General features: G+C 40.9%; 1 protein-coding gene across 1 annotated transcript in view; it reads right to left on the bottom strand.

The window, feature by feature from the left end:
* The window catches only part of CCNY (cyclin Y), a 1,275,181-nt gene that overhangs the window by 351,684 nt on the left and 905,842 nt on the right, over window positions 1–17,655 (bottom strand). Inside the window, exon 4 of the mRNA XM_044066715.1 lies at window positions 14,499–14,599. Within this exon, the coding sequence (XP_043922650.1) occupies window positions 14,499–14,599 (101 nt within the window). The remainder of the gene's footprint in view (window positions 1–14,498; window positions 14,600–17,655) is intronic.

The following is a 17,655-nucleotide window of genomic DNA, read 5'->3' as shown; positions in this document are numbered from 1 at the left end:
CAGTTGTGTACAGGATAACAGAAGAACTCAGCTTCACATGGATGGGAAGCCTGTTCCATAGGAAGAGCAGTCTCTGAGAGACATATCTGTCTCTCCAGCATGTTCTGTTTAGGTCACAGACAAAATTCAGGTCCCTAGACCTTGTATTTCTGGTACTCTTTGACTTACAAATACATAAGCAATTTATACGTGTGGGGTTTGTGGATGCCTTGTACGCCAGTCATAGATCACCTCTCAACAATCTATAGGAGACTAGAGGGAAAGGGCTTTAAGGCACCCTTCATAAGGCAGGTTTGCTATTCTTTTTGTATGGAACCTTTGCGATCGCTCTAGTTGCTGCATATGCCTGGTCAGGTACATACCAAAGTGAGCATTGTACTCTATGATTGGTCTGATAAGGGTGGAGTACATTGGGATAATGATCTCTTTGGACCTAGATGCCATGCCCTTACTTATAATTTGCTTAACATAAAAGGACTTCCTCACCATTGTGGTCACATGGTGCTCAAAGGTAAGGCTTCTGTTTACGTGGATACCCAGATCCCCGACCATTGGGTCGACTCTTAGGGGTGTATTATCAAAATGGTAGTTAGCCAGGATGGTTTATTTCCCAAAGGGCACAATTATGCATTTCTTAGCATTGAGTTTAAGACAATGGGCTATGGCACCATTTGTTAGTCAGAGACAGACCTTCTTGAAGAATGCTAGTGTCTGCAGGGGAGTCGATGATAACCCCCAGATTGCCATTATCTGCAAACTCAGTCAGCCATAAACATTCAGCACTTTATTTATTTAACATTTGTTTACCGGGAAAGTCTGACTTGGAATGAAGCCAATTTTCAGAGGAGGCCTGGAGAGAAACACTCCAGACTCATGTCTTTTTCTTCCATTTCAGAGAAACAGATGCCAAAAAGGAGCAGGCCCAGTAATGAGCCCTGGGGGACTCTGCTAGTGATCAACCTCTTGGTGGATGTGGCCTCACCTATTTTGACATCTTGGGTCCTATCAGTGAGCTAGTTGGCCATCCAGTGGGTGAAAAAAGGGTTTATACCTACATTAGTGAGCCTGTCTATAATACCTGAGTGAGGTATTATTTCAAAAGCCTTGGCTAGGTTGAGGTAAGCTGTATGCACAGTCTTACCTTCATCCAATGCTTTGGTGACCCTCTCAAAAAAACTCCACCACATTTAATAGGCATGACCTCCCTTTAACAAAGCCGAACTGTGATGGTTCCAGCATTTGCAGGCTACCCATGTCCTCATTTATCATGTCATTAATGATTCTTTCCACGGACTTGCATATGAGGCTGGTAAGACATATGGGCCTGTAGTTAACTGGATCAGTGGTTGGACCTCCTCTGTGCAGAGTAATGACTGTAGTCATCTTCCATTCCTTGGGCACAAAACCTAACTGAAAGCTCCAGCTGAAAAGTGATTCAAGTGGACCAGAGAGGTGATGTTTCATGGTATTTATTAAACATCCCAGGAAGTTATCGGTGCCCATTGATGCAGTGTTTTTGGCCTTCAAAAGTGCATTAGTGACCTGTTCCCTAGTAATGGTTGGTGGGATTGTGGTATGTGGTATTTTCTTTGGAGTATTGGGGAAGGAGTGGGAGGAGAAATATGAGTTGAAGCTGTTAGCCAAGAGGTTGGCAATGGCCTCAGATTCACTGTGGCTTATGCCATTTACAATAAATTGTGCATATTATTGTGTATTTCCTCTGATGTTACAGACATAGCTGTAGAGAGCTTTGTGGTTGCCCTTTGCCTGAGAAGCTATTTTTTTCTTCAGATTTAGCTGTTGAAGTATTAATTAACCCTCTTAGCTGCCTGTTTAGATTGGTCAGGGGGCTTTTAGCAAATATGGCTTTGTACCTCCTATGGCTGGCCAAGATTCTTTTCATTTTGTTGAATAACTTGACTGATACTGTGATTCCACCGGGTGACTAATCTTTTGTGTTTGTCTTCTTCTTGATACAAGTGGGCACAGCTAGCTCTATACAGCTATCAATATGGCTATAAAGAGATTTTGTAAATAGCTCAGTGTATTCTATGGTGTTTACTGGGTTTGGGGGTGCTTGGAATTTAGCCAAGGTGTTGCTTAGTTGACAGTGGTTAGCCTTGGAATAGTTCCTAAAGGTTTTTGGTTTTGTTGGACCCCTGGATTTAATTTTATTTCAAGAAATACTGCCTTATGGTCATATCTAATGAGTGAAGTTATTACATTGGGTAAGGAACTCTGGCTCCCCATGTTGGTGAGAACAAGGTCAAGGGCATTTGTACCCCTGGTAGGAGAATGGACCAAAAAGGATGCTGGCATGAACAAAGTTTAGGAATTGCTGGAATTCTGCATTAGAAGTGGTGTAGGATTCCCAATCTATAGAGGGGTAGTTGAGATCCCCCAAGAATATCATATTGGGTTGAACAGTGAGGGACTCTAGTACACTGAGATAGGCAGTATGGGTTTTCTGGGACATGGACAGGGACCTATATGTTGCAAGGATATTTTATGACACCCTGTTTACGGTGAGTTGCATATGTGTAAGTTCCAGTGGGTCATATACTACGACTAGTCTGGATGTGAGATTATTCTTAATACAGACTGATACTCCTCCACCTTTCATTCCCTCCTGTGCAGTAGCCGGTCTAAAGGTGTGAAAGGCATTATTATACTGCAATGGTGGGGTATTCTCAGTGACTTTAAACCAAGTCTCCATTACTACATGGGTGTCTACATGCTCCTGGGAGAGGAAGGCTTGCAGGCAGTGGAGTTTTTTGCTAAGAGTTCTAGCAATGAACAATACCACCTTCAGATATTCCTTCATACGTTCACTTACGTCAGTAGGTTTATTAGGGGTGGAAAAAGTCTTAGCCAATATCCAAAAGCCTAGACGGAATAAGTGCAGACCATTCCTGGCAAAGCAAAGTAGTCTGTCAACCATGCCCTCCCAGGCTGTCAAATGTTGTACCCCCCCTGGATTGACACCAGAAGCCAAGCCAGTTTTTGCTGGTAACATGGTATCATCCTTGGAGAAGGTAGTATGATGCTCAGTGCTAGTCTCATACCTGCCTCAGACACACAATCAGCGAGCTCTATCACGTCTCACTTCATAGATGTGGATTCCTATTAGAACACACTTGAAATGTCGAATGTCATATGGTTGACACCATATGATCAACATTTCAAGAGTTCGAAGGTTAAACATAACTGCGCCGTATGGTGCAGAATGGAAGATTTTCCCTTTTCTGCACTGAAGTGCAGTCTAGGAGTTGGTATATTTAAGTAGGGGGTGCAGCCCTCCATATGGAGGTGCAGGGAGGCTTGCCCCCCTGCTCGCACCGTTAAGGTAAGCTTTTATTTCTTTTTTTTTTTTTATTATTGTACATTCGATCTTTCAAACTTCAACCATATGTTGTCGAACATATTGGATTCGAAGTTTTGAAAGTTTGAATATATAATATAGACCCATATAGTCAAGGGAGGTATGTCTCAGGTCATTAACACCCACGTGGACTATGACACAGTCATAACGGTACCTGTGGTTTAATAACCTAAGTGTCTGTGTGACTTGATGGATCCTAGCTCCAGAAAGACAGTAACAGTGACTCTCTACTTACTCAGTCTGGTGAGGGGGACATCAGTGTGCCTCACTACAGAATCACCAATGATGAGGAAATTTAGCTGTGTGCAGGTTTGCCTCAAGGATTTAGTAGTGGAGGCATTTGATACACTGTTACTATGTGTAAGTGTGGGTGGTGTTTTAATGGAGTGTTTATGTGATGGCTGAGGACCCTTTCTTTGATTGTATTGTGCAGGAGATCTCAGTGTTTTATGAAGGTTACATATAAGTGCCTCAGCATAAGTAGTTTTGTGTGTAGGGTCTTCACCCTGTGCAATGGACATGGTGCAAAGTGTCACTGACAGCCTCTATAGAATTAGTTTTGGATGTATTAGAGAGTTTTGCCTCCAGCATTAAAGTGTATTTACATCTCTCACATACACAATCTGTTTTATTAAAAATAAGTGGATAATCAGTATACATGAGGTGATGGCTATAATGCCTCAGAATATTCATCTCAACGAGACTGGCCACACAGAGAGTAAGGAAGTGCATATCCATGGCCACTGATCTACTAGGGAGGAGTGACAGAAACTTAAATATTGAACAAGCCAACAAGACAAGCAATTTGACGAGCAATGCTCAGGTACAAGCAAACTAGATGCTCTAGTAGTTAAAAAAAATCTGTCCAGACAATAATGCTACAAGACTGCAGATCACAGATCAGAACAAAAATAAAATCTGTCCGGACAGTAATGCCACAAAAGTGCAGACCACAGGCAGAACAAAGACACTTAACAGGCACAATAAGCCTTCGCCAACAATTCCCAGCTCAGAAGTGTGAAGGTTATCCTCTCTTCCCAGAAGAGTGTAGACCACAAACCTTCCTAATGTAAAATAACTGGTTCTGAACCCACATGCATAAACCAGAACTAAGACACTTTTAGAACAACATACACAATAAGCCTTCAACCAGCAATTCCCAGCTCAGAAAGGTGTAGGCTATCCTCTCCTGCCACAAGATTATAGTCCACAAATCTTCCTAACATAATTGGTTGGAGCTCAAGTGCTTAAACCAGAGCACTTAGAATTAAAGCCATAATAAGCAAAAGCCTTAACCAGCAATTCGTAGTTCAGAAGAGTAGAAGCTACCCTTTCCTCCCACAAGAGTGTAGACCACAAATCTTCTTAATTTAAAATAACTGGCCTGTATCCAAGTGCATAAACCAGAACTAAGACACTTTTAGAATAACAGACACAATAAGCCTTCAACCAGCAATTCCCAACTTAGAAGGGTGTACTCTACCTCTCCTGGCACAAGAGTGTAGACCACAAACATTTCTTATATAAAAGAGCTAGTCTGAAGCCCAGGTTTAGAATAATAGTTACAATCTAATCACGCTACTAACAAGCAGTAATAAACGTAGTAGATTAAATGCAACTGAACACTTTCAGAACGTGTAGCAGAAAGCAAAATAAAGTATAGTAGAGAGTCGATTATCCGAAACGTCAATTATCCAAACACAGCCTTCCAAAGTTTTTAGGTAGGAAAAATCAAAGTCTGAAAGTTATACGTATTCACTTATGTGTCTTTTTTGAGCTTGTAGCCTGCTCGTGTGTAAAAAATATCCACTGGAATCACTGAATGATTGAAAAGCATGCAGAAAAAACAAGATTTTTGCAGTTTTTTATCCGGTTCAGTGTATGTTTGATTATTCAAACAGTTTGATTATCTGATGTACCCTAGGTCCCAATTAGTTTGGATAATCAACTTTCTACTGTAATAAAGTAGGAAGAAGCACAGATACAGTAAAATCAGCTGAATAAAGTACAATTATTTAGTAAGTGGGAAGGAAGGAGCAGAAGATAATTCAAGTTTAAGAGACTAAAGGGATGGGGCTTCCTGCTGATGTCTCAGTACTCAGTAGAATGCGGCTGACTACAAGAATTACTGCTTCTAAAGCCATTTGGAAATCCAAACCTGACATAACTATATATATTTTTGTTCTGTTTCAGTGATATTTAACAATACTGTGCTGCTCTAAGGCCGTAGTTTTTAACAGTATTCTACAATAGCCGTGTTTTGTGAACATATCTCAGGGTTAAGTTCCATGGTTTCTTTACTCTTCTTTACTTCTGTTCTGATTCAGTCTCCATTTCCCACTCGCCCAATTGCTGTTGTGTTCTTCAAACCTTTTGGCTTTTGAGTTGCCCGCCTCTACTATAAATTTGATACTGGACACTCCTCCCAGTCCCACTGTATCGGCTCATTCTATTGCATACAGTGAGACCATTTGGGAAGGCCCACCTCCTTTGTTTCTTAACCTTAAATTATCTTCTGTTTCCCCCTTCTACTTAATTAAAAACACTTTATTCAGCTGCTTTTACTGTTTTTGTGTGTCTTCCTACTTTATTACTTCATCTTGCTTTTACTGCTTGTGCTTAAAGTATTCAACTGCATTTATTCTGCTGTATTACTGCTTGTTAGTAGTCTGATTAAATTGTAATTGTTACTCTAAGTGTCTTAGTTTTGGTTAAAGGACTTGGTATTCAAGCCAGTTATTTTACATTAAGGAGGTTTGTGGTCTATACTCTTGTGGGAGGAGCAGCTAACCTCTGCCCTTCTGAGCTGGGAATTGCTGGGTGATGGCTTATTGAGCCTGTTGTTCTAAGTGCCTTTGTTCCAGTTTAAGCACTTGGGTTGCAAACCAGTTATTTTACATTAGGAAGATTTGTGGTCTCAACTCTTGTGGCTGAAGAGTATAGCCTACATCCTTCTAAGCTGGGGATTTGCTGGTTGAAGGCTCATTGTATCTGTTATTCTGAAAGTGTCTTAGTTCTGGTTTAAGCACTTGGGGTCCAAACCAGTTACTTTACATTGGTAGGGTTGTGGTCTAGATTCTTGTGGCAGGAGAGTGTGGCCTACACCCTTCTAAGCTGGGAACTGCTGAGGAATGCTTATTGTGCCTGTTATTCTAAATGTCTTTATTGTGGTGTAAGCACTTTGGTTCCAAACCAATAACTTTACATTATGAGGATTTGTGGTCTAAACTATTGTGGCAAAGAGGATAGTGTACAACCTTCTAGCTGGAAACTGCTGGTTGAAGACCTATTGAGTCTGTTATTCTGAAGTGTCTTATTTCTGGCTTAAGCACTTGTGCACCAAAACCAGTTTTACATTAGGAAGATTTGTAGTCTAGACTTTTGTGGTGGGAGTGTGGCTTGCACCCTTCTATGCTGGGAATTGCTGCATTATTTAAACTGCTTTCTGCTGTTGTGACTGTGATTTTATGCACTTTGAATTTCTAGTATTTCTGCATTTTATAGCACAGGTTAGATTCAGACTCATTGAATCTAGACTGTTTGGTATCACTTGGGCACTAAAACCAGTGCTTCACTGAGATACTGAAATATCTGGGTAACCAAGTTCACACCGGGGATCACACCAACAGCACTACTAGATAGGGGCCAAGGGTACTAGCTGCTAGTACAAGGGTCTAGGGAACTACTAAAGGGGCGGTGAATACCACACAACGTGGCTGGGCTAATATATGCCTTCAGACAGATAGCCCAGTACCAACCTATGAACCCATCCGTTGCTTCCAACTAACTGTAAGTGCTTGTTTTTGCTCTAATATTGCACTTTTAATTTGTATTTGCATTCCACTGTCTGAACTATTTTTCGTCACATTTCACTGTACACTATACTAGTTCAGCTGTAGCATTAACCATTTCCAAGTCTGCTACTTCTGGGTCTGTTTTGCAATTTCTCAGCATCAACTTCAAGTCACCTTTGCTGGTGAAGGCCCTAATGCACCCTTGTTTGAGGAGAGTGTTGTCTGGGTCCCATCTAATCGAGTGTGATTGGAATAGACCTCAGAGAGAGCATTCTTACTAGCAAGTTTGAGCTAAAAAGGGTATTTTCTTGTTTTATTTAAGCAAGCCCCACATTTGCACTTGTTTGCATGTAGCACTCGATCGTGTACTGCCATGCAGTGTTGGTTATAGATGCAAACATTTTGCTTGTTAAATTTTCCCTTAGAGGTTTCTCACGGCCCTTGTCTACTTGTCAGGTGGAACACTAAGCCTAGCCTCAGAGATACCAAAACACCTCTCACACACTGGCCTCTTCTAAGTGTGACCTCTTTTCCTGATCATATAAATTTACTTATCACTATGAACGGGCAATTTCCAAGAGTTTCTCCAGCCAGCTTGGTCAATATGGGCATCCTGAGGCAGTATAACAACTGCCTCATGTTCACCAAAAACCCTTTACAACGTGTGAGAGATTCAACTATATTAAGAACCTTGAATCCATGTTCTCTCACACAACAGTCAGTACATATGGCAATAATTGGGTTGCCAGCATGCAAACTTCACCTCCTATTCCACCCAAACCCACATTACACATACCTATGTATGCCAGAGGTCCTCACCAGAAATACACCTAAACACCAGACACCTCCCCAACACAAACACAAGCACGGTACACATAATACTTACTCTGCGGAACACATTACACATAACAGCTCATGCACCAGTGTCTCACTGGTCAAACCCTTAAGGCAAAACACATAGGTGATTCCATCGTGAGACACACTGATGTCCCTCTTACCAGGCTGGATAAGGAAAAGGTCACTGTTAGCTGTCTGTCAGGTGCCAGCATATGCCATATCATACATGCACTAAAGTCTCTCAACAACGGGTATTGTTATGCCTCTGTCATAGTCCATGTTGGGTTGAACGATTTGAGATGTACCACTCTGGACTATATGAAGAGAGGCATGACTGAGCTCTCAGACTGTGTCTCAGGCAGGTATGACCATAGCCTTCAACTGCATTTCACTTTCACCTAGGACAATGCCTCAATACAAACAGAAAATGATTGATTTCAATAATCAACTTAGTTTCCGGTGTCATTCTAAGAAGATCCACTACGTGTCAGTCTGGCATGACATGATTGACAGACCTCAATGCTTTGCCAGAGATGGTCTTCATCTGTCACCCTGGGATTCTGTCTACTGGCTAAGGCTCTTGCCATCCCCATAGTGCCTTTTTAGGCAGTTTCTCAAGCACAAAGTTCCCAATGTAAAAACTCCATGTAAAAACAACCTCAAGGTTATGCTGTTAAACACTAGGAGTCTCAACATGAAACTGCACTCACTGGAAGCTGTCCTCACCTTGGAAGACTCAGACATTTGTGCAGTCACGCAGTCCTGGTTCAAGGCTGTGGAGAACACACCAGCCACACCAAGTTACACCTCTTTACACACATTCAGACCTCAAACTGAAGGTGTGAAATCAAAAGAAGGTAGTGTATCAATATTCATTAAAGATAAATACACCTCCAGATTGGTTAAACAGTATGATTCCCTGGAGACAATTCAGGTGCAATTAACTGTCAGTAGGACACCTGTTCAAGTTACTGCCAGCTACAGGACCCCTCCATGAATCAGGACACCCACTCTGCCTATTTGGATCTACTTGAGTCTATCAAGATACATCCAAACACCATGGTTTTGGGTGACTTTAACTACCCATCCATTGACTGGGTAAATTACTCATGCCCAAATTCACTTGCCCAAAGGTTCCTTGACTTTGCTAACTCCAATGCCCTGGACTAGCTGGTTGACACCCCCACAACGGGGTGGCAACATCCTAGATCTGATGCTTACCAATGTGGCAGACCACTGTAGCATCCCCACTGTGAGGTCCTCCCTGGTGAGATCTGACCACAAATCTGTCTCATTTGAAGTAACTATCACACCTGACACCCCCCCCCCCAGCAGCAACTAAACTAAAAAAACGTCCAAAGCAGATTATAACCTCTTACAGTATGGTATAAATAGCTTCACTACACATCCTCCCTCAGATGGAACTGACAACTATGCTGAGCTCTACATCAATGCTTTATATGAACACCTGTATACCTGCATTGACTCAGCGATACCTGATAGGACCAAAACAAGCTCCTCAAGTAACAGCAAACCTGCCTGGAGGACAACTGCCATTAACAGGCTTTACAATAAGAGGAAGAAATTGCTGTCTAAGAGTAAGAGGGAATGAACCCTCCTAAACTGGAAACACTCTCTCTTCAGCTTAAACAAGCAAATAAGACTTCTTGTGAAGTCCTCCGAAAGTAAAATACAAGTCCAAATTAGCTTCCTCAACAAAGGATAACCGCAAAGCATTCTACAGTTACATCCGTAACCTAAAACGAAAGGCCCAGATTTGTGCCAAACTAGTAGTTAATGACACTACATATACTGAGCCTGTGGACTTAGCTAACCTGTTGGCTGACATGTTCTGTGAAAAATTCACTTCCCTGTCCCTGCCATATGTACCTAATGACATCCCTACCACCTATCCCCTACCTTGCATGTCTAAAAAGCAGGTCATAAATGTCTCCCTAAGGCCAAAAACACAGCATCGATGGGACCTGATAACATCCCAGGCTACATCCTACATGGGCTCCAATATGAATTAGCAACACCAATGGGTACTCTTTTCAATCATAGTCTAAGCACCAGCTTCATACCAGCTGAATGGAAAACAGCCACCATTACTCCCTTGCACAAAGGTGGTGCTTCCACTGCTTCTGGGAACTACAGACCTATTAGGCTGACTAACCTTATCTGCAAGCCATGGAGCAAATCATCATGGACCTTATCATCAAATATATAGGTAATCTCTAAACACTTGACCCTACTTGGTTTGGATTTGTCAAAGGGAGATCATGCCTGTTAAACCTGGTGGACTTCTTCGAGACAGTCACCAAGGCTCTGGACAATGGGAAATCTGTGCTTACAGCCTACCTGGGCTAGACAAGGTATTTGACACTATCCCCCACTCAGGCATCAATGACAAACTCACCCAACAAGGCATCAACCCTTTTATCATTAGGTGGGTCGCTAACTGGCTCACTGACAGAACTCATACAGTCAAAATAGGGGAATCCACCTCCAACAACAGACCTGTAACCAGTGGTGTTCCACAGGAATCTGTCCTGGGACCTCTACTGCTTGGAATCTATTTCTCTGAAGTATAAGCAAAAACTGAAAGGTCTGTGGCTGACAAAGTTTGCTGATGACTGCAAACTGGGAGTGGTTACAGAATCTCCAAATGATGTCAAGATCCTATAAGAGGTCCCTACACAAACAAATGATTGGTGCCAAAGTCACGGCCTTAAACTCAATCCAAAAAAAACTACTAAAATTCCTTTCGGTAAAAGCGGTGATACTGCTAACTACCACATCAATAGTACGCACTCAGTGGTGACAGAACTGGGCACACAGGTTGACAGCAACCTTACCTTTAACCACCATGTCTCCACAGTGGTAAGAAGGGCATTCTATATTGCTCATCTCATAAGTAAGACCATTGCATCCAGAAAAAAGAAGTTATAACCTCCCTGTACTCTTCCTTCATCAGACCAAAAATTGAGTACAATTTCCCTTTTGGTATGTACCTTTCCAAGCACCTGCAGCAATTGGAGAAACCACAAAGGTTCCTCACAAGGAAAATTCAAGGTCTTCAGCATCTGTCCTATGGGAATCATCAGAAATCACTGTCACTTTATTCTGTTTCATACAGACTACTCAGAGGTGATTTCTGCCTAGCATACAAGGCAATCTCTGACCCTGCTTTACTGGAAATGCTGCATATCTGATTGATAAATGGTATATGGGTTACTCACTCTAAAGACCTTAATCTGGTATGTGACATTAATAAAACCTGCTGGAGGTACAGATTTATCTCCCCGTGGTTACCACACCTTTGGAACAGATTCCCATTTCATGTCAAAGCACCTCTTTGGCCCTCTTCAAATGCAATCTGGACTGGATGGGTGACCGTAAATTCACCATGAGAGTTCCACCTGTGTCCTGCTTGGACAGGAACAATAGGTGCTGATCATGGAAATAAAGGGTAAGAACTTGGCTTGTAGGGGCCCTAAGGCCATTAACCTAATAACTTCCTATGATCCTATGAGATGCGACTGGGAGGAGTTCCCAAAATCAGATTTATAGTAGGGGCTGGCAACTCAAAAGCCACCAAGTTTAACAGCACAACAACAGTGAGCCTAGCAGGCAGGTGGGAAAACTCAAATGCAGACAGAGATCAGCAATAGTCAGGCAGAGAACAACAAGTCAGTCAAGCACTACAGCTAAAGATTCCTCCAAATATTTCTAGTTAAATGAGGAATACTATTTCTCAGCTTCTTCCGCTAATTAGCTGGATGCTATTCACTGTCTGCAAAGGAATTATTTTCTAACTTTTCTAAATGACTTTAGCCAAGACCTCGTAAAGCTCCCAAAAGAACAAAAACATTAAAACAAAACAAAATGCAATATAAAAGATGAAAAATAAAAGTAATCAAACCTTAAATGAAAAACTTCAATTCAAAATCAAATGCAGACAAGTATCAGCCATATTCAGGCAGAGAACATCAAGTCATACTTCAAAAGATCGAGGCCAGAATGCCCAAACTCCATAACAATGAAAGCTGAAAACAGTGACTTACAGAATATCAAATGGGCAGGTAAGTTATTGCACAAGATCATGATACAGCTGGGTCTGGGGTTTTGCCCATTTCCAACTGCAGTGCAATCTCTATGTTGCTATATGTAATCTGCAGGGGGGTGTGGGGGTGCAAAAACATTTGGATAGTTATTTTGTTCACTCCATGGTGCTGTGCAGATGTTCAATGCTCTATGGTTCGTTATCGGCTTTTATTATGAATTTTTGGCAGCCTAGTCTCAATCTTTTGAAGTTCGTACTTTTGTGCTTATGAGCTAGACCCATACATATAACATAATTACAAACATGTAGTAAATATTACATGAATCTGTTTATGCGTATGTACGCATATAGATATACACATTCATAGGTAAATGCAGATTACTTCAATTACATACATGGATATTTTAACATTTTGTGAAATACATACGTTTTTTAAAGAACAGTTTTGTCTGTAGGCCAGAAATCATTTCCTGCTGTGCTATGCATGGAAGACATTTATGCATGTGAAAATTATGCCATTTATTTCCATAATAGTTGATACATGTACAAGATGGCTGTCCAGAGTTAGCCACCACCCATTAGGCAAAGTGTGTGTGTGTGTGTGTGTGTGTGTGTGTGTGTGTGTGTGTGTGTGTGTGTGTGTGTGTGTGTGTGTAGCAACAAGCGTTCAATATATTTGTACATAGGTGTAGCTACGCTCTGCGAAGATAGTCATTGTATAACTATGAAACTTAGGGCCATGAATACTACCTTGCAGCTTTTCAGCTTCTTATGTCTTTAGACAGACACACAAAACACAGCACAGAAATTATGAAATGACAAACCACAAGAAGGTACAATAAAATCCACTTTAAAATCTCTCTTTTGCCATCCAGTGTACCAACTAGATAAACTAAAACATAAAACTGTACTTAACCACTGCTTGGATGCTACACCTAGGAAAAAATAGATATACAGGACAAAAAGACTTTATAGGAATTTTTCACTGCCTGAACTGGGAGGCAATTCTGCCTGTACTTGCCTTCCCACCTGTTTATAAATACAGTTTTACTACTATATCCCTTCAAGTACCTGTGAGATTTAACCAGTAAAGATGTATTAGAAGGTAACGTTTTACTAGGTAGCCACTTCTTGACATGGGGAGCAGTAGAAGTTAGATAAGGAGAGTAATGGGTAAAAGTGATGAATAAACAAAAAGACAAAAATAAATTCCTCTCTGCCTTTTTTTGCAAGCCAGAGCATACTAAGAAAAATAAAGACAGGCCAAAGATCCTGCTGTTGTGTTTTTGCATAGTTGCTAGAATGATGATTAAACAGTCACTGAATATCATGCCTTAGGTTTCTTTAACAAGACATCTGAACAAAAACTGCATAACAGAAGTAAACACGTTGTGAGATACCTTGTTAATTACACAATATTAACCAGAGAGTTTTTTCTAGCATATGCAAGCCAAAAGCAAGTAAACCATCAAGCTATTATAACACCATTTTTTCCTAATCCAGGTTAACAATATACCATAAAAGTGAATGGAATGCAGAAGCAATGAGCACCAGAAAGTGAAGGATCTGTGCTCAGAAACAACTTTCTTTTCTTGCCATCTGCACCATACCTCATCCCTAGCAGAAAAAAACCCACCAGACAGTTTTTTAACTAAACAATTATGAAAAAATAGTTGGCTCTATGATGTAAAAACATTTACCCTGAGCATGCTTCAGATGCTCCGGATCTGCCTAGCAGCCCCAAACCTGGAAGAGCATATGTTGGGGAGGAAAGGCAATGAGCCGTCAACATCAGATCACCTATCTCAAAGGTCAAAATGTTGACTGATGCCCACTGCACCAGAAGTGTAGCTGCTGCAAGAGAGTCTCTGGAGATGGCAAAACTGAGCATCAAGGCTAAGCAGAAGTATGCAGTACAGCACTGTGGGTACTGCATCCTGGTATCCAATTAAAAAAGAAAATTAAGTGTAAATACTATTACTTTTTCAGTAAGATGCTTGGCTGTTGACAGTCAAGGTAAAAGTAGCATCAAGTATACAAATAAATGAAATCCATGAAACTGACAATGCAACTATGTGCACAACTGGAACCAAATGTCCGCATTTTGTGATGCAGTCCCTACAAATGCATAGTCAGAGATGTACCTAGAATATCTGGTGTTTAGATCACACTATTCTAATTTTAAGAAACCAGCATATGATATCATTTAAGACAAGGTGGTTTTACATTTTCACTTTACCATCAGCTGCAGCTTAACAATTCTTCACAGCAGCATGTACTAGAGAACAAATATCAAATATTCAAAACATTGACCATCTGAAAACAAGGTAAACCTCATTCAAGTCACAGGTACTTCCAATGTGCCCATGACAACACAAGGCAAACACAACATTACAAACTATTCCTCTGTAGAACCCACCATTTAATGGTGTACTTGAGGTTAGGCTGGCTGACAGTGCTGTCGTCTAAGAATATTGTGGAGCAGGAGCTGTACTTTCTTCTTGTCTGCCCAGGAAAATGCTGCAAATAAACAAAAGAACAACGATTACATTAACCTGCTAAATATTTCCTTCCCTCAAAAGTATATTTGCTGCAAATGGATTTCAAATTTCTCTGCACAAACAGCATTCCAAGCCAAAGTACAATGATCACAGGCACCAATACGGGTGGAGAATATAAACTACAGTTGTGTAACTTAACTTACCAAAACAGTAGATAATCAAATAGATCATTGTTGTGACTATATAGACGTACTCTGTTAAGGATCAGATATCTGGCCAATCTACAAAGCTTTGGACATCTTCCTCATGCACAGTACATCCACTCTAAGCATGAGATTATCTGCTAGTATTAGACAATACATATTGGTGTGCCAAAAGACAGAGCCTTCTTTGCCAAAAAAAGGGAGGCTGAAGCCTAAAGCTCTACAATAATTTTGTCAAGCCAAGAAGAGAATGCTATGTCATTTCAGGAGGGAAGCCCAGTAGAGAATGCACTGTCAAGTCAGGAGAGGTAGGGGTAAAACAGGGTTCCCTACCCAGGCCTAGGAAGAGACCTGGAGGATGGCAGGAGGGTGCTTATATCGTGACAGTGATCTATACAAACATTTACTAAGTTAATTAACATAAACATAACGTGTTCTTCTTTAGCACAATGTTTTAGTAGCTTTTATCTACATAGGATAACTGTCATAACTTAGGAACCAAAAGTAGATGGCTTGATAGCTTTACCAAAACCTGCTCTAGCTCTGGAAACTGAGTTTAGCTTGTTGTTCCTGTTAAGGGTGTGCACTAAAGATAAAAAAACTGCCTCTAAAATAAACAGTTCACCCTTTTCCAAAAATCCCCAGAAGGGGCTACAGCTCAAGTAGATTGAGTGCTGACTTTCTGAGAGGGTCTTGTACCATGGTGAGACTAAAAAATCTGAATAGCCTGTGACATTCATCCGAAAAAGGTCTGTTTAGATACATATTTGTTCTTTCTTTTTTTTCCATCAAAGGAAACAAAAACGTGGTTAGATTTTCTGAAATCTTTACTCCTGCCTAGGTAAAACATTGACATTGAAAGTATGAAGGATTTTTTCTGCTCTCTTTTTAGGCTTCAGAAAGAACACAGGGAAATAAATAGTCTGGTTTGAAGTAAATACAGAAACAACCTTTGGCACAAAGGAAGCACTGGTTCTAAGACTCACCCTGTCTTATGTCTTTATAGAAAATCGGAAAAGGCTGCATAAGCATAAGGGCCTGCAATTCAAATACCCATCTAGCTGAAGTCAGAGCAACAAGCAACATGTCTTGCATTATGATATTTTGAAGAACTGGCTGCAGGTTCAAAAGTAGAGAGAGAGAGGGCTGCTTTTCCAATACAAAGTTAAGATCTCAAAGAGGTGCCACCTGTTTCCTAGGATGTCTAACAAGTAAAACTCATTTCAAAAACTATCTGACTTAAAATAAGGATAAAAGGGGAGATCCAAAGACAAAATGGCTGAAAAGGTTCATATATTCAGGCCCTAAGACCATCAAGGATACTGATTCATCACTTACCCAGATGACAATCCAGAAATCAATATTTTCATTAAATGCCTTAATTGATGGAGAACTACATATACATAATGGAAATTTATTCCATAAAAGTAGTATTCTGTTGTTTTTCAAATGACCTTCTTATTCATGTTCTACATTTTTATCTTTAATGATCAATTTGCATGTTTGTGTGCCCTTACGTTGCCATTAATATTCAGAGTCAGAGGCTAATAACATATCATTATGTAATACATTGTAAGCCAATATTAATTGCCCTCTAAGGCAGTGTATTGTGAACAAGCCCATTGTTTTACATGTCAAAATATCTCATATCAGATAAGGACAAAACTCGTTTTGTAAACCTTCTTTGTACTGATTCTAGTCAGTTCCGTTGTTCAAGATTATAAATCATTAACACATTATTGCATTCCAAAATTGACCTGATAAATGTTTTGTACAACTGTATTAAATACTGTCCATGTCTTAATGTTATGTTTCCCAATAAAGGTATACCTTGATTGAAGTGTATACTAGGCCTGAGTCATGCAATTCACACAGGTAGTAAAGAAAGTACAGTTTTGTACCTACCATAAATGTAGATGTTTGAGTGCTAATACAGCTGCAGTAATTACAGATGGGTTCTCTGCCGTCAGGCGGGTCCTCGGTCGGCCGAATTCCAAAGTCTAGGTCCGGCGTCGGTTGTTGTCGCTTTCTTTCCTGACGTCATTGCGACAGGGGTATATAAGACACAGCCGACGCCATTTTCTTCAGTCTTTCTTGCCCCAGATGTCAGGTGCCCCCAGAAGGAAGGCAATACATAAATTATATATATAATCATGCAATGCAATATAATCAAAAATCAGTAGTTGCAAGCAAATACACCATTGAAGGATAACCCAATCAGGTTGTATGAGGAGGTGTTAGCCACTAGGCCTTTACCAAGAGGGGAAGGAGGGAGGGAAACCTGTACTGCAGCTGTATTAGCACTCGAACATCTACATTTATGGTAGGTACAAAACTGTACTATGTTCATCGTGCATACAGCTGCAGTAATTACAGATGGGTAGAATCCCAAAGCTACGCACAGGGTGGTAGGCACTAGATGGAACTGGGAGGAGCCAGAATGCCCTGCAAGACAGCAGTGGCAAAGCCTGCTCTAGTTTTGGAGTATAAAGGCAGGTGGTAGTGTTTTGTGAAGGTATGCACAGAACTCCAAGTGGCTGCCTCCAAAATATCTTTGGTAGGGACTCCTCTGAGGAAGGCTGTAGAGGTAGCTGTGGCCCTTGTGGAGTGGGATCTGATGCCTGTAGGAACAGATTTGCCATGAAAGGAGTAACAAAACCGTATGCAGTGACCTATCCATTTTGAAATTGTCTGTTTGGAAATTGGCTTCCCTTGAGCTCCTACAGCATAGGACACAAAGAGTTGTTCTGATTTCCTGAAAGGCTTTGTTCTGTCCAAATAGTAACGTAGCTGTCTATGGATGTCTAAGGAATGTAGCAGCCTTTCCCCTTTGTTTTGAGGATTGGGGTAAAAGGTAGGTAAGTGTATGGCC

Source organism: Protopterus annectens, chromosome 3.part1, assembly GCF_019279795.1.
Source record: "Protopterus annectens isolate FY-2018-M chromosome 3.part1, PAN1.0, whole genome shotgun sequence".
NCBI classification, from domain to species: Eukaryota; Metazoa; Chordata; order Ceratodontiformes; family Protopteridae; genus Protopterus; species Protopterus annectens.
The sequence above is the reverse complement of the archived record's forward strand: the minus strand, read 5'-3'. Positions and strand labels throughout refer to the sequence as shown.